General features: G+C 51.1%; 2 protein-coding genes across 6 annotated transcripts in view; one reads left to right on the top strand and one right to left on the bottom strand.

The window, feature by feature from the left end:
* Nucleotides 1-25,731, top strand: part of LOC111170409 (carboxyl-terminal PDZ ligand of neuronal nitric oxide synthase protein) — a 307,338-nt gene that overhangs the window by 275,161 nt on the left and 6,446 nt on the right. For 2 of the 4 annotated variants that reach the window (XM_022565535.3, XM_022565536.3), the window contains exons 7-10: nt 2,177-2,343; nt 4,313-4,492; nt 11,584-11,749; nt 13,171-13,323. In XM_022565535.3, coding sequence (XP_022421243.1) covers nt 2,177-2,343; nt 4,313-4,492; nt 11,584-11,749; nt 13,171-13,323 — 666 coding nt within the window. Of the gene's footprint in view, nt 1-2,176; nt 2,344-4,312; nt 4,493-11,583; nt 11,750-13,170; nt 13,583-13,603; nt 24,627-25,731 lie in introns of those variants that run through there. The other 2 variants (XM_022565546.3, XM_089911973.1) reach the window with 2 other exon arrangements.
* The window catches only part of SPATA46 (spermatogenesis associated 46), a 22,613-nt gene continuing 16,831 nt past the window's right edge, over nt 19,950-25,731 (bottom strand). Inside the window, exons 2-4 of one of the 2 annotated variants that reach the window (XM_022565547.2) lie at nt 22,647-22,907; nt 21,247-21,360; nt 19,950-20,586 (exon numbers count right to left, since the gene is read on the bottom strand). In XM_022565547.2, the coding sequence (XP_022421255.1) occupies nt 20,060-20,586; nt 21,247-21,360; nt 22,647-22,845 (840 nt within the window). In that variant the 5' untranslated portion in view covers nt 22,846-22,907 and the 3' untranslated portion in view covers nt 19,950-20,059. Of the gene's footprint in view, nt 20,587-21,246; nt 21,361-22,495; nt 22,908-25,731 lie in introns of those variants that run through there. The other variant, XM_022565551.2, reaches the window with a different exon arrangement.

The raw sequence follows: 25,731 nt of genomic DNA, 5'->3' as shown, positions 1-25,731 counted from the left end.
CTGGCAAGCAAAGCAGTCAGAGCACATTAAGTTTACTGTCTTATATGAGTACAGTTTATGGTGCCCCCAAATAATTATAAGCAAAGATCACTGATCAGAGATCATCATAACAAATAATGGATAGCACCTAATAACAAATAATGAGAAAGTTTGAAATATTCTGAGAATTACCAAAATGTGACACAGACACAAAGTAAGCAAATGCTGTTGGAAAAATGGTGCCAGTAGACTTGCTCAATGCAGGTTTGCCACAAACCTTCAGTTTGTAAAAATGAAATATCTGTAAAGTGCAATAAAATAGGTGTGCTTGTACTCTCTACCCGTTAGCTGCACTAAATCTATAAGACTCCAAATGTGATCATCAAAGAGCCCACCGAGTGGCAGGAAGTCTCTCAAAAAGCAGTCCCATAGTTGGTGACTTCATGTACGTCAGGCTTGGTTTGGGAACTCCACTAGTACAAAGAAAATGGCTGAGAAGTTTGTTTTATAATGACTCCCCCAGAAGCAGAGCTAGAACCTAAGAGATTTTCCAATCCCTTCTGGGCTCCTGGCCTGGGCATCTCCAGACCCTCTGGAGGGCTGCTTAGTTCTCGTCATTAGGATCTCCAGGGGTGAGGGGCCGCCTCCTCTTATAGCCCACTTCCCTGTTCTGCTACCCTGTCGTGACACTGTTGCCTTTGTTAGTGTCTACTGAACACCTTCTCTGTGCCAGATCCTTGGGAGCCATGAATGAAATACACCCTTGGTCTCAAGACCAGAAGGGCACAGTTGCTATCATGTGCTAATTAAGTGCACTGACAGATGGATGCCCGGTGCTGTAGGAGCCAGTCCCTCCTGATGACTGATGGAGATCTCTCCCCAAACGCAGGCCCAGTTCACCCTGCTCACTCCTCTGCGGGCAAGGAGAATCAGAGGCTCAGTTCCCAACACCATCCACCTACTAAGAAATAGTCACGAGTTATCCATCGGCCTCCCTCTCACAGGATCAACCTCTTCATCGTCAGGAAGGTCACTTCTGGGTGCAGGAGATGGTAGGAAGCAGCCCACTCCCTATGTTCCTGCCGGCTGCTTTACAAAGGAGCAGAAGAGCTGCCCTGCCAGGCCATGGTCCAGGGCCCTCCTTTCTGTTACATGCCATTGCAACCCTTAGCAGTCCGTCTCCCAGCTCCCAGAGCAGCCAGGAAGAAAACCAAGCACACTGTTGGCTTTCTAAATACCACCTTGCTTCCCCCGATGACTCGTATGGGTTTGCATGAGAAGACTTGTTAGGACTATTTGTTCTACAAGGCAGGCCCTCAAATGACCAAAGCCTGGCTCCCTGGGTTGGCCTTAGGGTTAGGGAATCAACTCTTCATACTTGCTACTTACATTAGCCTGTGTAGTTTTATGATTGGTGCTTGGTCTCTGAAGCCTTTTAAGAAGTTTTATTTGAAGACAGTAGTGATGAACCTAATCCCAAATGTAGAGAAAAAAAAAATGTTTCCTGGGAAATGCCTGAGAATTGCCAGGTGTTTTTATAGAGCCCAGGAAAGAGAGAGGAACAGGGAATGAAGAAAAATAAGAAACAGTAGGAATTTCATACACGTGCTGAGCGTGTGATCAAAGACATGGTCACTGTCTTCGGTAGGAAGGGGCAAGTGGGAAATAGACAAGACAAGGCATGAAAACCAGCCACCTGTCTCTCCTCTGCCACTGCCGCCTTCTCCAGGGCCCTTCCCTAGATTTTGCTCCTGGGGGACGGTCAGAGGCAGGCTCTGAGGATGGGAGACTGATGTACTGTGTGGGATGGGGCCTCGGATCTCCTTGTCCTTATTTTTCAGGCCTGCAACCCTCCCACCCACCTAACTCAGCCTCTACTATACAGTTGAAGGAACTGGGGCCCAGGGAGTGAGGTGATTTACCCCTTATCTGACAGCCCATTAGGAGCATGGCAAAGCAGTCATGTGCAGACTTGAGGAAATGGTGTCTTTGTTTCTGGACTTTAAAAGGATATCAAAATGAGAACATTTTATTGGATTGGAAATTTAACAGACTTGAGTGAAAAGATATGTGAAAACGTTACAAAGCCAGTGGCGTCCCTAGGCGTGACACAGCTGAAAACTAAAGTGTTGGGAAAGTAGGACGTTGTTCTTAGTGTGACTGTACCCCTTCCCTACCCTCTCTGTTGTCCCTGTAGGCCGCCAGCTCACCGGAGCCGAGAGGGCCTCCACGGCCACCGCAGAGGAGACGGACATCGATGCAGTTGAGGTCCCGCTCCCAGGGAATGATGCCCTGGAGTTCAGCCGAGGTGTGACTGACCTCGACGCGGTAGGGAAGGAAGGAGGCTCCCATACAGACTCCAAGGTAAGCCGGAGGTGGCCCACCCAGGTGGTCTGCACGCATATCACCTCCCAGAGCAGTTTGTGTCACAGCCTCAGCCACTGTCAGTCACCTCTTAGCGCCTGCCGGGTCACCTTTAGAGTGAGGCGCTCCCCAGCACCGTGGTGGTTCCAGAGCATGTTTTACTTCCTTTCAGAGGGGCCTAACTTCTAGAGATTCAGTCCCCGTGTGTTGATGCTAGACGCTGCTGAGTGTCAGGATGTCACAGAGCTCATTCCTGATGCGCGCCACCCTCCAGGGTCCCATCAGCACTGGGTCCCCTTCTTCTCAGTGGAAGCCCCACCTTTAATGGCACCTTGTCGCTGCACAATACCTGTGCATGGCTAATCCTTGCACAATGTGACATGATCCCCGGGGGCTTAGCTGAAGGAGCAGAGTGAGTTAGGGCTGCCTCTGCCTGCAGCTAGCGGTTGTGTGCCTTTGATGCGCCTGGGGAGGCTGGAGATTGGTCCCTTGGAGGTTAGAAACTGGCAGACCACCTCAGGCGTCATCAATTTCAACCTCGTATCGTACGGGTGAGATGATGGACGCCCTCAAGGAGTCCCTGATAGGATCCAGGTTAAGAAACTAAGAACCTCCAACCCGAAGACAAAACAACCCCCCCCTGCACCCCCCTCACCCCTGCCAACAGGAGGAAAATACTGACAAATTCCCCTTCCTGTAGATTCCCTGCCAGTCCCCTGTATCAGGAGTGCCTCTCTTTCCTCACCATGCAATGCCTTTTCTGAAGTGGAAGTCGTTAGGCTAGTTCATCAGAAGGAGAAACCTGTCTAGTTTGAAGGGCAATGTTGTTCCAGATTGTCTGCCTGATATCTTCTTTGGTGCCCAATTTGTACTCTGCAAGTGGCAAAAGCCCTCTGTCACTGGGTGCTTCCTCTTGCACATCTGAAAAAGGACCAGCAGCAGAGCTGCCAGAAATCAAATTCAACCCTGTGCTTGAATTCTCTGGCTCACAGAAACCGTCTTAATGAAAGTGTCCAACTACCAGGAGGGAGACAGGAGGGAAGGGAATAGAAACTGCTTTCCCCTTTCAGAGAGAGGATCTCTCCAGACCACTATCTGTGTCCCGACTTGCTTCCCTGGTGGCTCTCACTGTGAGAGGAGGCCGTGCTGGGCTGGAGCGCCTCCCTCACTTGTGGCCAGCCCAGGAGAACCCTGCAGAGCCTGGAAGAGGGAGCCCTAAGAACACAGCAAAGTAAAGGTAGAAGCCGCCCCGTAGTGGGGTGGTAGGTAGCTATCTTTCATAGAGACAGATTCCTCTAAGTCCAGAACCTCAAGTGACTCAACAACATGGTATAGTTGGAAGCTATGGGCAAGTGATAGGATGATCTCAGCTGCCTGGTCTCCCATCACATGGCATCAGGTGTCCAGATAGGGTTTTCTGACTCTGTGGTCCCAGCCCAGGCCATCAGATCATCATCTCCTCTGTGGGAGTCTGTCCACATTTCCACTGAAGACGTAGCATTGCGGCTTCCCGGGTGGCGCAGTGGTTAGGAATCCGCCTGCCAATGCAGGGGACGCAGGTTCCAGCCCTGGTCCGGGAGGATCCCACATGCCGCGGAGCAGCTAAGCCCGTGCGCCACAACAGTAAGCCTGTGCTCTAGAGCCTGAGAGCCACAACTACTGAGTCTGTGTGCCACAACTACTGAAGCCCACATGCCTAGAGCCCGTGCTCTGGAAGGGAGGCCACTGCAATGAGAAGCCCACACAATGAAGAGTAGTCCCGCAACTAGAGAAAGCCCACGCACGGCAATGAAGACCCAATGCAGCCAAAAAAAAAAAAAAAAAAAAAAGGACGTAGCATTTCCAGCTCTTGGTTAAAAGCGGGCCATTTCACCCCACCCTCCTACATGCTGTATGTATTAAAGGCAGAGCGAGGCCCCTAAAGGTGGCGCCTGCCCAGGGTCACGCCGTGTCTCCTCTTCTCCGCCAGGTCTCAGCCCGCCCCCAGGAGCCCATGCTGACAGCCTCGCCCAGGATGCTTCTTCCCACTTCTTCCTCGAAGCCCCCGGGCTTGGGCGCGGGCACGCCGCTGTCCACCCAGCACCAGATGCAGCTCCTCCAGCAGCTCCTCCAGCAGCAGCAGCAACAGACACAAGTGGCTGTGGCCCAGGTTCTCCTCAGCCTCCTCCCTACTTCGCAGGCTCCACTCTCATGGGCTTGACGCGCCTTCCTTAGCAAGGGGCACAGGGCAGGTTTACAACCTAGCGAGCTGTGAGGGATGGCTCCCGCTGTTGGGTCGTTGCTTGTTGAGGAATGGGGGCGGCAGGGAGGGGAGAGATGGGGGACGCGGTAGAAATGGGAAGAAGTGTTTTGGCTTCCCGTGTACCCCCGCTCTGAGTTGGGCTTGGCTGGCTTGGCTGGATGTTGTTGGATAATGATTTGAACTTACTAAGGAACAAGATGCACATAATTTCACCCTTTCTTTCCTACCTTCATTTGCTGGTGTTTGGGGTGGGAAGGGACGCCTCTGGAGTCAGGACAGATGTGACTTTGTGATACCACTCTTAAAAGAGTTTAAAGTATGAATTTGTCCCAAACACCCTTGCAGAAGCTACCACCCTGGAAACCTTGTCCATAGGGATTTCCATGCCTCTGTTAGTCATCTACGCATTCCAGGAAGGACTTTTTTTTTTTTTTAAAGATTTCTCCAAGCAGAATTTGATACCATACTGGCCTGGAGTTCATTATATTGGGATTTAACTTACAGGAACTTAGGCTTAGTATTTGAGCCATAATGAGAAGACTTGGCTTAGATTTCAGGAGCCAAGTGCTGTTTGAGCCCTGAAGACGTGTTGCGCTGCTGCTGCTGCTTTAGAAAGGAGGGGTGAGCTGATTTCCCTGCTGCTTTTAGCAGGGATGCCTTTCGCTTGCTTTCTGTGCAGGGCATGGTAGAGTCCACATCTTCCTTGGAACTTGTGAGCCCGAGCTTCATCTTCTCTATGGGCAGTCGGGGAATAGTGAAGACACAATCACTTGTACCGTTTACAGGCTGAATTCTGTGGTAGGAGTCAGACAGGGTGAGGACCTGGGTGGGTAGATGGAGACAGTGAGGAGGAAGGTGGGGTCTTCAGGCTTTGGAGAGTTGGTGAGAGATCGGGAAAGGCAGCTCTATGCATCGACATTCTACATCTGGTCGACCAGGCTGGCCTTCTGCGTTCTTGAATGAGAACACGAAGACTTCTCTAGGGAGCTCTTATCGAGCCTCATCGTTTCTTCTCCTTACTCGTCTCGTGACCCTTGGGTGGAGTGAATCACCCAGGCGGAGCCGTCCTTTCCAACACATACCCCTTGAGGAAGCATCCAGCAGCCTACCCAGAACGATGCAATGACTTGGGTCTTGAAAAGACCTTCTTTGTAACAGTCTCACCCTGACCTGGGCCTGAGGCCCAGCCTCATGGGTGCCTTTTGCAGCCAGGTTTCAAGAGAGTAAGATCAGTAGGGCACTGCTTCCAAGGGATTTGAACCTTTTTAAAAATCCAGACCATGAACCCAAAAGGATGTGCGCTAATTCTAGGAGGATTCGCAGGTGTTCCCAAAACAGCAACAAAGAGGAGGAGTGTCATTAATGGCTTCTTATACTGGGGGGAAAAATCATCGCATTTTGTCAGATAACACAGTTCATCTCCTCTAGTTACTAACGGAGTGGCTGTCCCGAGAATCCCCTCCTCCCAGGTGTGATGGCTGACAGGAGCAGAAAGCCGGCGTGCTGCAGCACGGGGCCGTTCAGCAACTCATGTCATTTCCAAAGTTTCCCATTAAATATAAATCCATCCTCCAGCCATGATACTTTTCTCCTTCAGCATATCAGTTGCCAAGTAATTATTATTTATCTAAGAACGGGCTTGATGTGTATTCATGGTGAATATTATCGGAGAGGCATTTGAATGTGAAGTCACTGCTTAATACTAAAGAGAAACTGTTTGCACATGTACAGTCTGCACAAGAAGAGTGCTGTGGCAGTTAACGTACTCAGCGAAGCCACAAGACCTGTAAGTCTCCCACAGTCAGGATGAAAGCCTAAGAGTGGTTCTCTGGCCCAGAATCAAGCATCTGTCTCAAGCAGGCGTCACTGCCCTGGCCCTATTTTAATTGCCTCTGTCCTTGAAGACAGTGAAGCTAGGAGAGGGGAAGATCATGGTGCTTGCAGTTCACTTGATGAGCCTCTCTCGGTTCCAGCCACTTCCACAGGCTGGACACCCTCAGCCTCTCCTGCACTTGGAATCTGTTGATTATAGTTGGTGGTGTCCTGGTTGAGTCTCAGTTCAGGCAGTGACATGATTGAAAGGCCACCAGAGTGCATCAGTATCCCACATGGATGAAATGACTTGGGGTAGGGACGTAGACTTCTAAAATCTTCAGGTCAGACAGCACCTTGAGGTCTTCAGAGAGCTTCTGGAGCAGATTCCTCTGCCCTTCTCTCCCTTCCTCATAAGCAGTCTCTTCAGTTTGCCCCTTCCTTTGCTGCCCGGGAATGAAGCAGCCGTATTATTGTAACCTCTCAACTGGCTTTCAGCTCCCCTGTCCTCCGGACCGATTCAGTCCTAAACCAGCCTTCAGCGACAGGCTTCTCTGCGTGTTCCTCTCCCACTCTCTTTGTAGCATTTGATCCAAGGGCTTTTTATTAGTATCCATATCTTTGGGTATAAACGATATAAGATACATAGGTGGACTAATAGATAGGTCTTCTTGACATCTTTCATGCATTTAAAACATATCAAATCTGGCATACTTGGTTTCTCTGCACAGTGTCCAGTATGAGGTCAGCTTTTACTTGTTCTGTCAGACTCTACTGCCATCAAACTGCAAGGTTTCTTTCTTCGTTAAACTACCAGCAGTCCTCAGAATTCCAATGGGTAATACTGTGATCTCAGCACTTCAGTGGGAACGTATTTTCCTTTGCTCTGGGGCATCCAAGTCCTCCTGTGTGGCTCCCAAGAAGAGCTAAGGATAAAGATGGTTTCTTGCAAACAGGTGCACTCTTGGGGTCCCTTGTTGCATGATTTATGCCCCTCTCCCCCATTTATTCTCACAGGCCAGTCTGGTTCTACTGTTATCAATGGGGCTAGGCTTAGATCTCCTTCACAGCATTCTGATTTGGCCTGAGACCTCAAGATCTCTCCCAGCCTCTCCCTAAACTGGTTCAGAGCTGGCCTAGAAAGGGCCTGTCCTGGCCTTAAAGGTATCCAGGCAAAGGTTTCGCTCAGCTGTCTCTTAAAAGCATTTCTAGATTAGATATAAGTGTGTAAATAGTGAACCCCAAGCCCTTTGGACCACTTTCCCTAACCCAGCATGAGGCTTGCCTGGCTGCACTAGCTTCCTGCTTTTAGATGGACCAGAAGTTCAAGGGTGCGAACGAGAGTATAGCCAAGCCTTGAACCAAAGCTGGGATGTAGCTGGCGCCCGCATGGCCACGGGCTGGGCCCACACAGCTCCAGAATTGATCCAGGCGCTGTGGCTGACTGGCAACAGTTAAGTAGGCCAGGCTCCTTCACAGTTTGCCAGTTCCTGGCCTAGCTCATGGGGAAAATGTTATACCGCAGCTCAGTGTTGCTATTTAAAGATTTCTCCTCTACCTGTGCCACTTGCACTTGTTCTGAGACAAGTGGTTGGTTACCTATGCTTCGCAATTGTGTATGCCGTAGTTAGAGGAACAGCGCTAAAAACCCTCCACACCCCGCCGAGGCCCTAGTTTTAGCATCTGGCCTCGTGGCTTCCCCCAGTCCCCAGCGCCCTGGGTGCACTGCCCAGGTCCCCTGCCTTGTGCATGCTGAGACAGCGCTGCCTGCCTCCGCTTGTGTGTCCGGTGTGTGTGTGGGCAAATCGCTCTGGTTCTCCTCACTGCCATTTCCATGTGCCTGCCGCTCCCTAACTTCAGCCTGGGCCTGCCCCCACTTCTCGCGGAGGAGCTGGAGTCCAGGCAAGTAGGCTGGAGAGCCAGTGGGCAGTGGTCTGGTGTTGCTGGGTGGGTTGAGGGTGGGTATCTGAGTTTTGGGAAGTGGCACCCCAGCTGGAGGGCACAGGGTCGAACTTACGCTTGTAGTGCTGTGGCAGGAATGCAGAACTGGACACCGCCCTCCAGGCGTGGCCCTCCCGCGGACTTAGATCGTGACCAGAATAAGTCATTGCCAAAGACCACACAGCTCTGGAAAGGCCAGGCTGACTCCTGCCTTTCCAGAAATTGATATGGCCTACCTTTGCGAAAGGTGTCCGATGCTTTAAGAGTGTGCTGAGTACAAATAAGTCCCGCCTGGTAGGGGAGGGACGGTGTTATCTGCTCCTGTTGCGCCATGGAGGAAGTGAGCACACAGCTGTAGCTGTCTGCCCGAGCCAAGGCTGAAAATAACGCTGCCTCATTTTGGTGCTTCAGGGCCAGGCCCACATATGCAAAACACAGGGACTATTAAATTGCCTCACATTTAAAGGAAGTCTTGGCTGTTTTGTCCCAGCTTGGCCTGGTCTGGGTTCTCCTGTGGTGTGCAGACTGCTGCAGCGACAGGTCGGAGCCTTACGCCTGCTGCCACTTTTGGCGGCTGCAGGAGCAGAAGGGCTCGTTAGCGCTGGGTTTAGGCGGCAGCAGCAGCTTGTGCTTTCTCATTCCCAGGGTTTGAAAATGCCCGAAATGTTATAACTACGTTTGCAAAGCTAAAGTTCTTATTTAGTCTGGCACGAGGAGGACTCAGACACGGCATTTTTCATGGTGCTGAGTGCCAGTGGATTTGTGATGAAAGCATTTGATGCAAGGGTCGTCTCTTATGTACTGTACCCCCATCACTAGAATGGATACCTGCAAAAGAAACTTCCAATTTGTTTTCCCCTGGCTTCTGCAGGAGGGAATTCCTCTTTTGTTCCCAGTCCTAATTCTCTGACTTCCCAGTGGAAATCTAGAGATGTTCTTCAGTGAGCCTTTAGTGAATGGCCCCTGGTACTGACCACTCCATACACCTGGATGTGAAATCACAGACTGTCCGAGCCTCTAGCCAACGCTCTCAGTTGAAAGATGGAGAAAGGGAGGTCCAAGTAGAAGTGAATTACCTGCAGTTGCATAGGGAGTAACCAACAGACTCAAGTGTTCCAGCTTCCGTTGGGATGTTCAGATGTGGGGTTCAGGCACCCGAGTCGTAGCATGTGTGTGCAGGGAACCCTCCAGAGATGCCAGTTAGCGGTAGGCAGGATTCTGCACGTTTTCTGTTTACATGCATTGAAAGTTTTGTTCCACATTTATGCCTAATGTCTCGGTTTTGTTCCAAAGAAAATAGAAAATGGATAATTAGCAATTCTGTCTGCTCGGTACATTCCTTTCAATGATACTCTTAGTTGGAATAAGTTACATTACTTGCAGATAGAAGGTTAAGGTTGGCCTTTCCTCTGGGGGCCCTTCTGGGGGTGGGCTTCCCACAGCAACTGTCCTGTTTCTCAGAAGCAACAGGATCTGAGGGACTCTCGGGTGAACTACCTCCATGCCTCAGTTTCCGGGGAAGATAGAGGCTTAATAGCCATCCACCATCTGATATCCAGATTGAAATATTATTGCCACTCTTTTTTCTCTGTTCTCACCCTTCTCTAGATCTCTCTTTAGATTATCTGAGGCAACAGATGAGGCTGATTTCTGGACCAAAGTATCAGTTCTGTCCTTAGCAGCACCTGGTGGAGAACAGATTTACTTTACATTCCTTAGGCATCCGCCCCCCCCACCCCGCCCCAACCACTGAGGGAAAGATCGGCCTCACCTTGGGAGCCACTAATGGAAAGTGGCAACTAATCTCATTAGTGGCCCCACTTAGAGGCAGAGCCAACTGCAGGATCAGGTCCTTAAATCCGGGCAGCGGGAGAAGCAGCCGCTACATCCAAGAGTATGATCTCCGCGTGCTGGCTGCTGGGAGGGCTGGCAGGACCCTGGGTCAGGCTTGGCCAGACGGTGGGGCGGACATGGTCTTTTACTCCCTGATAGAACGTGAATCTCTCTGGAGCGGATTACCCTTCAGAAATCCAGAGCATTTGTTGTCTGAGCCAGAGAATTGGCTTTTCCAGTTCCTTCCTTCTCTCTCCTCCGCTCCTGGTTGCAGCTCTCCCACCCTGCTCACCCTGACTCTGTGTCTTTATCCACACCATGTTTTCGGTTCAAGAAAACGCTCTTTCCCACATGCCTTGGTCCAGGCCACCAAATTCATCAGCTGTGCTTATTCAGGGACCTTCAGAAACCCTCCTAGAGACCCCTTTATCCACTTCTTAGCAGAAAAATCCCATATGTGTAAACATTGTCATCATCTCGTGACTCAGTTTCTTCAAACCAGGGTCCTGACAGGATCACCCCACCTCTCCTCCCACTGAATTGAATCCCCACACCCAGATTGCGCACGAAGAGCAGACCCTACTGGGCCCTGAGCATTCGGGGTATGCCATTGCCAGGTGCTCTACCATGAGAAGGCGAGAGTTGATGAGGGTCCCCCTCTTCTCATAGAGGGCGTCTCTGTAAAGCTGTTTACCTCAGCCCTGCCGGGGTTGCTGGATGAGGCCCTGTTATGAGTCAGTCAGCAAACGTTTGACATTTGCCAGGTATGAAGCATGCTCCCAGGTGCCCTGAGAAATAAAAAGGGAATGGAAGGTCAGGGAAGGGAGCTGACACTCACCCACAGATGTGGAAACACAGACCATGACAGCCATTTCACTGACTTAGAAAGGGCACGTGTAGGGCTTCCTATTTCTCACGGTATTTGGATGCGAGGAAGGGAAGAGGGAAGATTGCAGGGGGTTTACTGTGACACTGTTCTTAGCTAGTGGGTCAGTATATCAGTTTTTGGTTTCGTTTTTTAAAAGACAAGAAAAACGTACCTGCCTCAACACAGCAGTAATACGTTAGCTGTCAGAGGAGTTCCGACAGGGATGGAGCGGGGGCAGGGTCTGGGGCCCAACTCTTTCCTACCGTTTGCTCGTGGTGTGGGGCTCTGAGTCGTACATGAGTGACACATCGTGGCCCTCACTCAGGACAGAGAGAGATCCAGCGAGCAGCTTCTTTTGGCTTCTCCTCTGAATTGCAAGCCCGGGTGCCCATTTTGCCCGGGGCAGGGCTTCTTTGTCTCGAATTGAACGTGGAAGGTGTCTCTGGTCCTGGCCGTCCACCAGTGACTCGCATTTGCATTCACGTGCCTCCCTTCTCTCTGTCCTGTCTTCTCGCTGTCTCCTCTGCCTGCTCCTCCCCTGCAGGTTCACTTACTGAAGGACCAGCTGGCTGCTGAGGCTGCGGCGCGGCTGGAGGCCCAGGCTCGCGTGCACCAGCTCCTGCTGCAGAACAAGGACATGCTTCAGCACATCTCTCTGCTGGTGAAGCAGGTGCAGGAGCTGGAGCTGAAGCTGTCGGGACAGAACGCCAGTAAGCCGGGGCCCTGCCCAGCCTCACCTCCATGGGGAAGCTCTGGAACCACATGTTCTCTTCCCTAAAGCTTTCTGGTGGTGCTTTATTGGACCCCTGATCTGACCTGGTATCCCAGCAGAAAACAAAGGCAGCTCTGTTTGTCCCATTCGTACATTTCATGGAGTTATAAAAAGGCAGGGCCAGAGAGGGGCTTGGCTGCCTTCTAGCCCAGTGCCGAGACTTGACCTTGAAAGTCCCCGGGAGTCACGACCACATGTTCACCCAGCCTCTCCTCGATGGGGGCCCGGGCTCTTTACACGTAAGCTGGGGCTGCCCGTTTCTTTCTCAGAGGGCCTTTCCGGTTGAAACACGCTGAGCACCTATCGTGAATCGTGGTCTCTGTGAGCTCTGCAGGAGACATCGAACTGTTTGGTAGTTTACTCTCCCCGCACTATTTGACAACTCGGCAGCATAGAAAAGGCTGGCAGCAGTCCGTCTGTTTAATGGATAAGGCAGAGGAGTGAGCTGTGGCCAGCTAGCTCTGCTGATTAGTGGCAGAGGTTGCCCGGCTCCCGGCCTGAGATGCCTGCCTCTACTCCCAGCCGCCCCCAGGCTGCACTGAGAAGTACTAGAAGACAGCGTGTCTCCACCCCTTCCTCCTGAGCTTGTCCCTGGATTGTCTGCTGCTCTAAGTGTGCACTGGCTGTGGACCAATATCCATTGATCGTATACATAATCTCATTTAATCCCTATAGTGGTAGGCGGTGCTGTGCCCATTTTACAGATGAGGAAACGGACTCAGAGAGGTTAAGTAACCAGCCCACAGTTTCAGGCCTAGCAAAGTGTGGAGCCCAGATTCAGACCCAGGTCTAATGCTTTCCCTGTTATACCAGTAGTTCTCCCAAACGATCCCGTGAGCTTTTTAAAAAATGGATATTCCCAGATCCAACCCACAGAGGTTCTGCATTGGTAGATCTGGGGCAGGGCTGATAACTCTGTGTTTTTAAAGTGGCCCAAAGTTATGGATTGGGAACCACTGTACTTCACCGCTCTGAAAGCCTCTCTGGATTTTTATTTTTTGTTAATCAAGGCCCTGTTGTATTCTAATTAATGCCAGTTTACAAGGTTGCACCAAGTGTTACTACATGCTTTTAAGGTAGCTCTTCAGTTGGTACCTTCTTCCTACCACACACCCCATTCAAGGCGTCCACGGACCTCACCAGCTGATGACACGCTTATCGTTGCCCTGCCCTTACCACCTCCCCTGAGCTCGTCCCCTTCAGCCTGGCGTGTCTGTGCTGTGTGGGGTGGAAGGAAGGGCTGAAGAGCCCCTGTGAGGGTTCGCTCAACTGGCCAGGGACCTGGGTGGGCCAACGGTGGCTTCCAGACCAAGCACCTTGCTAATGTCGCCCCCTCCCCCTCTTCTCCCCCACCTCCAGTGGGCTCCCAGGATAGCTTGCTGGAGATCACCTTCCGCTCTGGAGCTCTTCCCGTGCTCTGTGACCCCACGACCCCGAAGCCAGAGGACCTGCACTCGCCGCCCCTGGGCGCGGGCTTGGCCGACTTCGCCCACCCAGTGGGCAGCCCCTTAGGTAGGCGCGACTGCTTGGTGAAGCTGGAGTGCTTCCGCTTTCTCCCGCCCGAGGACACCCCGCCCCCTGCTCAGGGTGAGCCGCTGCTGGGCAGCCTGGAGCTCATCAAGTTCCGAGAGTCAGGCATCGCCTCGGAGTACGAATCCAACACGGACGAGAGCGAGGAACGCGACTCGTGGTCCCAGGAGGAGCTGCCCCGCCTGCGGAACGTCCTGCAGAGGCAGGAGCTGGGCGACAGCCTGGACGATGAGATCGCCGTGTAGGTGCTGTGGTGCTAGCAGGCGGAGGCCGTGGCCGAGGTGTGGAGGGGCCAAGTCTGGCTGCTGCCCGGGTAGGGGCTGCTGGCGAATGCGCACCGCTGAGGATACCCAGGGGCCCCGAAGCGTTTACAGTTTCAGAAAAGGATTAGGGCCTTGCTTTGGAGGGTCAAGTGGGGAAGACATTGGCTTCCCAGAAGTGAATCAGGTCCTGCCTCCTGCTTGCGACTACTGGGTGGATGGGGGTTGGGCAAGGGGCCTCTCAGAGCCCATGGCTTTGGGAGAGGGTCCCTCTTGAGGACCACCAGGCTGCTGAAGGACCTGCTCCCTGCCCGCTGCATCATCAGGCTCCCCTGCTCTGTCGTGTGATGCCCCCTCGCCGCCCCCCCCTACTTCTGTGGTCCCGACTATGAAGGGAAGCCATCGGTACCTTCTCAGGTACTTCGTGTTTGGATATCAGGATGCTACCAATTGCCTAACTCTCCCCGGCCTTCGTGGGAGGAATTCCTTCTCTAGGCCCTTGCAAAGATTGTAGAGGTCGAACGCTCTAGGCTGAAAGACAGGATAGTCCTTTCAGTGTGAACGTGGAATTGGGATGTGTCACATTGCGGGGATAAGCTTTCAGATGAATTGGAGCCAATCACTTTCTCTAGGTGGGCTTCAGGTGTTGCTCCTGAGGGAGACTGGGAGTTTACTGTCATTCAGGCGCTTGCCGTGAAAGCCCGTGGGGAGGGCAACCTCTTGCCTGCCCCAGATCACTTAGGTCTGACTCCTCAGCGTGGATGCCCTGCCCACCGCCTGCCTGCAAGTCCAGCTCGTCCACATGGAGGCTGGAAAGCTGCCCTCTCTCCCCTGTGTCCTGCCTCAGGGGCTGTGCCAGCTGAAGCCTTTGTAGCACTCTTGCCTCTATAAAAGCCTCAGAGACCCGGAGCCCCCAGCCTTACCTCTCAACCTGTCCCTTCCACTGCGCAGTAGTGATCAAAAAAAAAAAAAAAAAAAAAGCAAACAGAGACTGGTAGCTGAGACCACTCAACTCCACTCTTCAGAATCACTGCCACTTAAGTCAGAAACGATAGTCACTTTGCCCTTGACCTGTCTCCCTGTGGATGCATGCCTCGAGCACACCTGTAAAAAGTGCCAGGTGCAATTCTCTTTTACCATCTAGGCCTAGAGATTGCCACCTGGTACAGTGAGCTGATTGGGGCAGGGAAGGCTAGCTTACTTATCCTTGGTTCCAATAAGGCCCTAAGTGGCTGTTAACAGATTTAAAGGTGCCTGAAGAGAGAGCTGAGACATGCTAGTGCCAAGTGTTGGGGAAATAAGTCTTTATCTTGGACAGCAAACCACAGACCCAGACTGCACTATTATTTGGGGATCAGTTGGTAAGGATGTGGTTGCAAAATTGAGTTCTTCAAGCCTAACTTGGCTTTATAAAATATAGAAATGAAAGTGCAGATCTTTTCTTATAGCTACAGTTGGATTTCTTCTAGACCAGAAAGTCCAAATTAAGGAAATGTAGCTTTGTGTTAGCCTTCCTTGGTGCACGAGGGTGTCAGTGGAATGGGACGGGTGCGTGTGTGTGTGCATGTGTGTACACGTGTGCTGGCATTGACACACACGTGTGAGGGAAGGTGTATACGTGTGCATAGCCTTGTGAGAAGTGACCAGAGAGAAGAGAATGGGAATCTCCAGGGTGTTTGAATCAACAGTAGATTTGTGTTCTTTTTCTAATGTGCATTTGGTTGGAGAGAGGTGGTCCTGTTTTTGTTATACTTTCTAATTAATCATTGGAAGTAGGTCCAGGTACACAAGGGAAGGAAGAACCATGAAATCAAAGGAGAGAGGTTAGGAGTCCGGTTTGGCTGAGCCTCTCTAGCTAGCTTACAAAATTCTACCCGGGCTTCCTTGAGTGTGGGACCTCTTAGCTCGTTAGAATTTGGGGTGTTCAGGGGAGTGGAAGGTCTGGCTTCTCCAGGCCCACTGCCTGCAAGCAGGGGCTGAGGACAAAGCCAGAGGCCAGTGGATTAGGTGTGTGGAATGTGGTAGGAGAAGGCTTCTTTGGGATGGGGAGAAGAGTGGGTGGGGGGGATAGTTTCTAAAAGGGTCTTGAAAACCTTGCCAAGGGAAGGAAGAAAGGAGACGGTGGAGAGGTTGAAGAATTGGAGAGACTAGTTCTATGTACCGCTGACTTGGGACCCATTTAAGACCCTTGCCCTCGGGGTACCCCGCAGTGGTTTCCACCCACCTCGGCCCCATTCTTTCCCCAGTTCAGGCCCTCCCTGGAGCACTGGTTTGTGTGTTGGCAGCCCACACCAGCGCGCACTAGGTGTGTTGGAGGTGAAGGAGACAAAGGACAGATCTAGGGGCCTTGAAGGGTCACCAGCCACTGGGAAGGAAAGGGAATGTTGCAGACCTGATCTCCGAGCGATGTCACCCTGTCCTCCTCTCTCCTTGCTTCTTGCTCTGCTAACTCAACTCCTGCCCCCCTCTTTTTCATCCTTCTACTCTGCCCTGTATGGAGGACAAGTGGACACCAGGGGCGCCTCCCTTACTGTACCTGCCCCAGCCTTTCCTGGGTGCCAGCAGACTCTTGCGTACACAAGGCTCCCACAGTTGCGGAGCCAGGAAAGAACTTCTCTGCACAGGATGGACTGTATATTGGGACTGAAAATCATATTCCTGCTTATACCAATGCTGTCTATAAAGCCTCTTCATAGCCTCACTTCTCTCAACTCTCATTTAGGGGTTGTGTTCCTTTTATTTTCTCTTTGCCTGACTGCTTCCTCCCACTCTGCCCCCTCCCCCTGAACGCTCTACTTCCTGAAACTGTGTGGCATTAACTCTGTTGGATCAACTCTCTGGGAAAAGATTCTGTTCATGTTAAGTGCACTTACTCCCTGGATGTTGTCACTAGTCTAGTGGCTTTTGCTAAATAAACCTTTCTTGTTTCTAAAAGCTTTTCCATTGTCTTTTCTTGCCTTTTCTATTCTACCTGCTCCTTCCCCCACCCGCCTCCCAACTTCCCGAGCCCGGTGGCATCAGCTCTGTGACGCACCATTCCCAAGGGTGTGTGGTGTTTAGAAAGAACTCGTGTGTGCCTTCAAGGAGCTGGGGAAGGTGGTGCCTTCAGGGGCAGTTGATTCAGACCAGCCTTGCAGGATCGGGCTGTACCAACGGTTCTTATCCAAGGGCGATTTCGCTCCCCCAAGGGATGGATGTTCGGTGACGTCTGGAGACGTTTCTGGTTGTCACAACTCGGAAGGAGGCTATTGACACATAGTGGTTGGAAGCCAGGGATGTTGCTCAATATTCTACAGTGAACAGAACAGCCCCACCACAAAGAATTATCCAGCCCAAAATGTCAGTAATGCCTAGGCTATACCCGTTTTTGTTTGTTTTTTTTTTTTTTGGACTCTCCCAAACCCCAGGTCTTTTCAAACTCCAGACATCACTGGACTATACTGGCGGCAGCAGCAAGTTTTGAGTGCTTGAAAAAGTACATCATAGATATTTTCAGATATAATTAAGATCATCAAGATTATAAAATTTCACTGACTCCCCGACTAAATGTCTGAAGTATGTAGTTGGTAGGTTTCTGGATGGGCCCATTCCAGGAATGTCCATACTGGAGGCAAACAGACTTCTTCCCACACCTGCCTAGAAGGGTTATGGTGTCGCTGAAACACAGCTCAGCAGAGGAGGCCTGACTCATTGAGATGTGGGCTTCCCTGCAGGGAGTAGAAGTGAAAGGGCAGGAGGGATGCTGGCAGAGAGGGATGTTAGAGAAATATGGAGCTGCAGGCTCTCGCAAAACCCACATCGTGAAAACCAGGCTCCCCTGACTGGAACGCGTAGCCGTTTTGAAGGCAGAGTTTTCGTTAAACCTGATACTTTGGTAGGCCAGGCCTGAAGGAAAGTTGGAGGGTCAGATCAACCAGGGTCACATATCCTCTGCCCTTTTCGGGCTGAGTGAACTGAACTGAGCCTTACTTTCTTACCTGTAAAATGGGAATACAACACACCACATAAGGCTATAATGAAGAGCAGATGCGATCGTATTTTAGAAGCACCCAACAGAATGCCTGGCAGTGGCCCAGGGCACAGTACCGTTTACCCCCTCATTAACTGGGAGGGGGGGGCGTGTTTGTTCTGCTCGGTGCAGTTGTGCTCTGCGTGCATTTTCTGCTGTGCGGAAACTATTCAGAGCTCTGTACTGAGAAAGCTACTGGGATCATCATGACCCTACGTTAGATGTGAAAGGTGGAAAGTACCCTGTCCTTAGGGAGAAAACGCTAAATTCTCGCACCTGCCAGGCCGTGATTAGCATGTGCTGTGGCCCTTGGGCTCAGTCCCTGGCCTTTGGGTGGATTTCTCTCTCTCTCTCTCCCCCTTTTTTTTTTTTTTTTTTTTTTTAAGCTGTGCTCTGTGCCCATGATGTGGATGCCCTAGAGGAGGGAGTGAGGGCTGGGCAGAGGGAGAGAGACCAGATGAGGAGTGATTCCGCACCTGGTCCTGCCACAGACCATGCTGAGACTGCGACCGGTCTCCTCAAGTCCATTCCGTGTCCCCCTCCTTGTACTCCCTCAGGAGCCCTGTCAAGGGGGCACACGTGCACAGCAGCGTCTGTAAGGAGAAGCCTCCGGGGGCTCCGGTGGCCTTTCCATTTAGGAAAGCAGGAGGTCAGAGTGAGGACTAAAGACTCGCCAGAGTCAGTCATCTGCTCCCTCCGGGAACCGGGCCCTGGAAGCAATGGAATAATGTCAGGGCTGCCTGAAGACCACCCTGCCCCTCAGTGAGTGGGTGGGACCCTGCATGTCCTGGCTCCCAGGCCAGCTGGAGCCTGCAAATCAAGTAGACTCTGGGACTCTGACTTAGTGGGTGGAGGGTGAGGGAAAGAGTGGGGAACTGGGTGCAGGACTGGGAGTGCTCTCACAGCAAGGGACTGGTGTGTGATGGGGGTGTGAGCCAGCCTGTTTCTCACAAAAGAACCACCAATGATATATTTTTTTTTTTTTTTTTTGCGGTACGCGGGCCTCTCACTGTTGTGGCCTCTCCCGTTGCGGAGCACAGGCTCTGGACGCACAGGCTCAGCGGCCATGGTTCACAGGCCCAGCTGCTCCACGGCACATGGGATCTTCCCGGACCGGGGCACGAACCCGCGTCCCCTGCATCAGCAGGCGGACTCTCAACCACTGTGCCACCAGGGAAGCCCCCACCAATGATATTTTAGCAGAACAGTGATAAGCAGAAGCAGCTCGGCCAAACTATAAAGTGGGGCTTCGGAAGACTTAAATATGTGACCACTGGAAGGGTAAGGGGAGATCCTCCACCCTAACCCATTGGCCACGCAGTGGGGAAGCAGACACAAGAGGAGGGTTGGTGCCAGGGTCCCAGAAAGGAAATGCCCCCTTGCAGTGAAGGGGCCCACTGAGGCATTAGGGAGATGAAATGACAGGAAAATAAGGCCTAAAAATAAGACCGTCAAACATAAGCTCTTTTTTCTGTAAACACATAATGGGCAAAACCGATGTCCTTGCTGCACCCTTGATGCTCATCCATTTTTCTGGGTCAGAGTTGGCTATGAGGTTTGCTCAGAAATGGAATAAGGGTCAGGGCTGTCTGCTGGGACATTTCTTGGTACTAGGAAGCAGTGTTTTCACATGTTTACTGGGCTTTTTAGACATGACTCAACAGAGCCATGTAAAGATACCCCCCTGGGCCAGAAGTGATCTGTTTTGCTTCAGCCAGAGATGTCCCTTCCAAATGAAGGATCATGGTACACGTGGTGGGATGGGCCCCAGCCCTGTTTGCCTCTTTTCTGCCTTATGCGTGGGGCATGTTGTCCTCCCTGTTCCACCCTTCAGAAGATCTAACACCTAAGAAGCTTTCAAACTGTGCAGAGATTCTGCTGGTGGAACCGACAGAAAAGGGCGTTCAACCCTTCTCCCTCAGTGGGAGTTCTCCCACGGTGCAGGGCAAGGACCAATCACAGAAGGACCAACAGGAAGGCCAGGGTCTTAGAACAGTGGTTCTCATACTTGAGCTGCATCAGAATCACCTAGAGGGCAATTAGAACACAGATTGAGGGGCCCACCCCCCAGAGTTTCTGATTCTGCAGGTCTGAGAATTTCATTTCTAACAAATTCCCCGGGGATGCTCACACTGCTGGTCTGAGCACTTCACTTTGAAAACCACCACTTTAGAAGATAGTCTCAAACTTTGGGTATTGTCTTTCAAAAAAAAAAAAAAAGAGAGGCAGGGAGATGGGCCTGGTGTTGCTAGGCAACTGGTAGCAGAAGGGGAATGGGATGGGGACCAGGGACTGAGAAGGACAGGTGGTACAGGGTGACCTCAGACTTGACAGAAGGCTGTCACTAACTTTGGTTTATTGGCCTCTCTGTAGAGACATAAATAGGCATCATCCCCTGTTTACCTAAAGCGTTGTCCGCTAACAAGATAGCTGCCGCCACCCAGCAGGCCTACTTGAAGGCCTGGCAGCTGCCTGAGGAAAGCCTGTCTCCCGGCCGGCCCTTCTGCTCCTTGCCCCAGAGGGTTTTGAGCTTGAGGTAGTACACCTTGCAGCTGAAACCCTCCTTGTAGCCCCCCTTGATGTGGCTCTTGAGGGAGTGCAGCGTCGGGTACATACGGCAGCAGGCCGCACACTTGTAGCCGTTCTGCTGGGCCGGGTACCACTTGGAGGCCATTAGGATGTCCTGGGATGTGATGTAGTCCGTGGAATCCAGGCCGTGCCTGGATTTCTTGGTGGCCTCTTGGGGGCAGGTGTTCTCTGGGGAGGAGGAGGACGAGCAGATGCTCTCAGCCGTGTCCTCTGGGAGGCAGCTGTCCCCCCTGCCCTCGTCCTGCTGCACCTCTGGGAAGCTGTAGGTCTCCAGGTGGCTCTCTCTGTCTTTGCATACAAAGTAGCTGTAAGGGGAGAACCAGGGCCGGTAGATGGTGCAATTCCTCCTCAGCTTCTCTCTGTTTGGGGGGTCCCCCAAGATGCAGCCTGCAAAGGAAAGGGCTGGGTCTGAGCCTCGAGCCAGGCAGGGAGCAGTGAGGCCTGGGGTGGCTGGAGGCCGGGTGGAGAAGCAGAAGGGCAAGAAGGCAGGTAGTCAGGCAGGACCTCAGGTTACCTCTGCCCCTCCTTGAGTGCAGTTCTGAGAGCAGGCAGAGGATGGGGTGGGGAGAGCAGGCTAAGGCCTTCCTTCCTGCTGTCCAGAGAAAAGCAGTTTGATCTCTAGGTAGAGACTCCCCTTGCAATGACTAAGCCTTGGCATTTGTCAGGTGCATCCCTCCCCGCAGACACCTTTCCTCTGCCTCCTCTGAGGATAGACACAGGTGGCTCAGCAGGCAGCCAGACCTCTGGCCTCCTAGAGCCCCTCTTTCTACCACCACTGGTTGTGGCCGTTTCTCCAGCCTCACTGCCTGTCTGCAACAGCCCAGTCTGGCAGAAAGTGCTGTTCTCCATCAGCCTGAGAGACAGGAGAGGAGAAGCAGAGGACTTTACAGACCTGCGGGCCTCTGCTAAAGGAAGCACCGGACAGGAGACTGCAGTGGGGAAAGGCAGCACGCGGCGATCCCACACACAGGCACCCTGCCCTTAGGGGAGCAGCCCCTGTTTCCCCAGCTTCTCACATGTGCCCGCCTGAGTCAGAGAAGGCCTCACCTGCTGAGAGCACCGTGTTATGCACCCCATGCCGGAGAGCGCTGCTTTGGTACTGGGGTAGCAGGGCCTGAGCTGGGCTGGACGCCTCAGTAGGAGACACAGTCTTTGCAATGCCTGGGTTACAGAGGAAACACTCTGGTGAGCTGAGCAAGGTTGGGCGTCCTCTTGTTGGGACCCCTCCCCCCGAGACATACCTAGAGGTTCAACCTTGGTGCTTTAAGGTACTGCAAAACTGAAGCAAAACAATGACCTTTGTGGCATCCACATAGGCAGAGCTATTCTGGATGACCTCCTGGGGAATTCCAAATGGGGTGCTGGTGTCATTGAGACCCTGGAAAGGTCCTCTCCAAAGAAGAATATAAGATGTGGACCAGATGACAGCTTTCTGCCTGGCCCTCCCCTCTCTTGACCCTCCTGCGGCTGAGAGAGAGAGAGAGAGAGAGGGGGCAAGGGGGAGGGGGAGGGGGGAGAGAGAGAGAGAGAGTGTGTATGTGTGTGTGTGTGTGTGTGTGTGTGTGTGTTTCACTCTGCATTGCAGCCTTTGGGTCCCTGGAGGGCCCAGAGGAGGGAGCCTGGTCGAGGACCTCATAGCTATGTTACAAGATCCCTTTGAGGACGAGAAGCCCATTTCTCCAATTAAAACGCCTCCCACCCACAGCCAGAGAGCGTTCGGGTGGATCCCAGCTGCCTGATGGTTGCTAATACTTGGATTAAGAAGCCGGCTTGCCTCAAATCGCACACCAGTAGCTGTGCTCAGTTTGGGAAACAGATGGATACAAATGTCCTGTGTATAGGCAAATGGATGCTTAGGAGAACCACTGCACAGAACAGCACTTCTCAGACTTTCACGTGCATGGGAATCACCTGGAGATCTCGTTAAAAATGCAGATTCTGATTCAGCGGGTCCGAGGTAGGGCCTGAGATTCTGCCTTTTTCTGACAAGCTCCCAGGTGATGGTGATGTTGCAGGTCCATGGACCATGCTTTGAATAGCAAGTCCTCAGCCCATTCAACTTTATTCCAGGATAGGCTCATCAGCTCCCCCCTGCCTTAGGTTCCTTCTGACGGATTGATAAGTCTAGATCTTCTCCAGGTTGTCAAAACAGGGCTGAAACTAGTACACACTCCTTACTTAGACAGACTGTCACTTTGAGGGTTCATGCAGATTCAGAGGGGGAAAAAAGTCTGATAACAAATGTTTCCCCCATCCTTCCCTTGCAAGAAATGAATAAACAGCAGGAACTACTTACCATGTAGGCAACATTTTGAAAAATTATTTTCTCCCCACGTGTAATTTGACTTTCTCACTAAATCGTGGTCCTGTAACATGATCTGGTAGAGTACTCAATTACAAGCTTCAGAAAACCACATTTTTGTGGCCCTAGTGGCACGAGAGTTTACCTGGCAAGCTGGTGGCACGTGAGGACGTGATATCAGGAAAAGTGCTCAGAGCAGAGGAAGCGATTCGAGGTCCAGAAATGCTGAGGAGTGAGAAGTTCTCCATATTCTGACTACTGAAGTGTATGGAGGTCACACACGCCTGCTTCCAGGAGGCTGGTTGGGTTGTCCAGACAATAAACATTCTGAGCTCAGCTGACATCACAAAAAGGCCACATGATTCTACTCGCCAGCGAGGTTATCCCTCTCAAAGATGGATGGGGTCTGTAGCAAGCAAGATAAAAAAATTTTAAAGATGTTTTTCACTTGTCATTCTTCCGTGGCCTGTCTTGATTGGGGATACCCAGAGAGAGGGAGGAATGTAGTAGAGACCTGATAGCGATGTTGTCTGTGCGCCCCCTCTGTTCTTTAGTGTCCCTTTTCCATGTCGTTGCTGTCACCACCCCCAGCTCTGGGATCCTCTGTCCTGTCTTAATGACCTCTTTGCTTTTTTCATCTGCCTAACCTCTGTCACCAGATGTTTTTGTTGTTTTACCTTAGTTTCTGTTTTCTTGGTTTGGGGTATATTTTTTTGCATTTCTCTTTGGAAATAATTTCAAACTTATAAAAAGCTGCAAAAATAAAATTTGAACAGAGAACATCATCCACGTAACCTGTATCTAGATTTTCCTATTGTTAACATTTTACTCCATTTGTCTTATCAATTCCCTCCATCCCTCTCTGCCTCTATGTGTGTATACATTTTTTTTTCTGAGATATTTGAAGGTAAATTACAAACATAATATCCCTTTGTGCCTAAATACTTCAATATGTACGTCCTAAGAATAGGGACCAAATACTGTTTTAAATGGTGCTGTCTGTTTTTAGCAAATGACTAAACCATAAATGGATGGCTTAGCACCATTTTGCTCATTATAAGCAATTTGGTAGTAAGGCTATGCACTCAGAGTGGCGAGGTAGCCTCTTCTCTTTGCTTCCCTTCTGTCATGTAACAACCTGGCCAGCCTGCTAGCTAGAGGGTTGAAAGATGAGCTTGAAGGTGCCCCATTCTAGATCATCATGACTAGATGCATACAGGGCTTTAGATCTAAAGGTGGGTATGTTTGTGCTGGGTGGGAAAGGTCTGGCCCAGCCCATAGTCAGCAGTGGGCTCCCCTGGCAGTGTGTGAAGCAAGTGTGAGCATGTGCCTGTGAGATCCCAGAGTTGTCTTCCTGCCCGTGTTTATTCACGGTACTTAAACATTTGCAGGACAGTGCGGGGAATGAGATCTCACGGACCTCCTTCATAGCCTGGTTTGGAACATTAGAACGTGTTAGGATGTAACTTGACGCCATGTACCTTGGCAACTTTGAGGGTATTGGCAGTTTCTCTTGGCCGTCATGGTGTAGAGAAGGATCGTGGGTCTGGGAGTCAGTCTACGTGAGTTCTAACCCCTGCTCTGCCGTCACCTCCCCGTGCGGTATTAGGCAGACCTCTCTGCCACCTGCTTTTCCCATCTTGTTAATTTAGACGGTTGGAGTGGATGAATGAACGTCTTTCCGGTCTAAAATCTAGGGATTCACGTGTTGGAAACGAGACAGCAAAAAAATGAGTGACGCACACAGGATCCAGAAGACTTAGAATTTCATGTTGCCTTGGCCCATCGCATTCCTCCCACTGCCAGCTAGGAACTTCAGATATACTTAATGTAAAGGGGCCTCAGAATATTGGGAGAAATACAGGAGGCCGCATCAGCACCTGTTTGTAGAATTTTTAAAATACGGCTCTGTTTTGGTTTATTAAAAAGCATATGGGAACCTGGTCATCCAGGTCTGTTACACTCCTCATAGCAGGACCCCTGTCTTACATGCTATATCCTCTTGGTGGGCTGTTGCTGGTGACCCAGACGGGAGGTGACACTCCCATAGTGGTCGGTCACTACATAAAATGTGTCTCTCTCTCGTTTGTTTCCCGCCTGCTCTCCGAGCCCCTTTCTTGGACAGGTAAGATACTGTCTTTCTTTTGGATGACTTTGGCCCCAGATGCTCCCCTCTGCTTGGCTATGTGCATGCTGGGGGGTGCTGTTAGGAGGGCCACCTGGTTGGGATCCAGTCACCTTTCTTTCTGCCATCACCATTATTTTCTGAACCCCCAAGCCTCCCGTCCTGACAGAGTGTGGGGTCATTAGTGCCTCCAGCAGGAAAGGGGCTCGCTGCACATCCCTCAGATGTAAAGATGAAGGGAGCCCCAGCCAGAGTCCTGCTTTGGAGAGAAGGGCAGTTTTTCCCGGCCTGACCTCAAGAGCCCCCGTGGACCGCTCCCGGAGGAGGGGGTTTTGAGTGTCTTTTGTAAATGGAAGAAGGCTTGGGGAACAGCTTCTCTACGATGTTAACCCATAATGCAGTCAGTTTTAAGTATTCATATCAAAAGTCAATGCAATGAATTTATTAAATGCCTACTGTCGTGCAAGGCCCTATGCTGAGCATTATAGACAAAAAATGTCACTTAAGTTGCTTCTTCCCATCAAGGGACTTATTTTATTATTAAAGACAAGATGTATTTACCAGAAGACTTAAGAGAATTATGAAGAGAGTATATGATGAGCTATCTTTAAATTACTTAAGAATTCAGTGTATACATCCTGAAGGGTAGAGAAACAAGAAGTACAGGAAATCTAAAATGGTGTTTAATCCAAAAGTTATTTATGTTTCTTAGAATGTGTTTCTTCAATAATTATAATCAAAGGGGCTCACAGTTTACAAGTCACTTTGCCAGGTGTTTTTGGTATTTACACTTTTAGAAGTGAATGTGTCTGCTCTGAAAACTCACATTAAACCAGTAAGGAAACAGCCACAGAACTATGTGAGCCCGAAAGTGGTGGGGATTGGCCCTCTTCCCTGGCATATATCTCTTGAACATTTGCTCTAGTTTCATGGTGGCCCCAATACTTTCTGGTTTGGGGGGAAATCATTAAATGCTTTAGTTTCCAAAGGCTTCTCTGCTAGTCTGCAGAGTTCACGATTAAAGAAAAATTAGAAGGATATGGGACATGATAGGTAAATTATGCAAAAGTGGATGGCATGGCAAGATTTATACTCTCAGGAGAAG

The sequence above is a fragment of the Delphinapterus leucas genome, chromosome 1 (genome assembly GCF_059928025.1).
Source record: "Delphinapterus leucas isolate spDelLeu-1000000601 "Yukka" chromosome 1, BTC_Dleu_Yukka2, whole genome shotgun sequence".
Taxonomy (NCBI): domain Eukaryota; kingdom Metazoa; phylum Chordata; class Mammalia; order Artiodactyla; family Monodontidae; genus Delphinapterus; species Delphinapterus leucas.
Note: the sequence above shows the minus strand (reverse complement) of the source record. Positions and strands in the feature narration are given on the sequence as shown.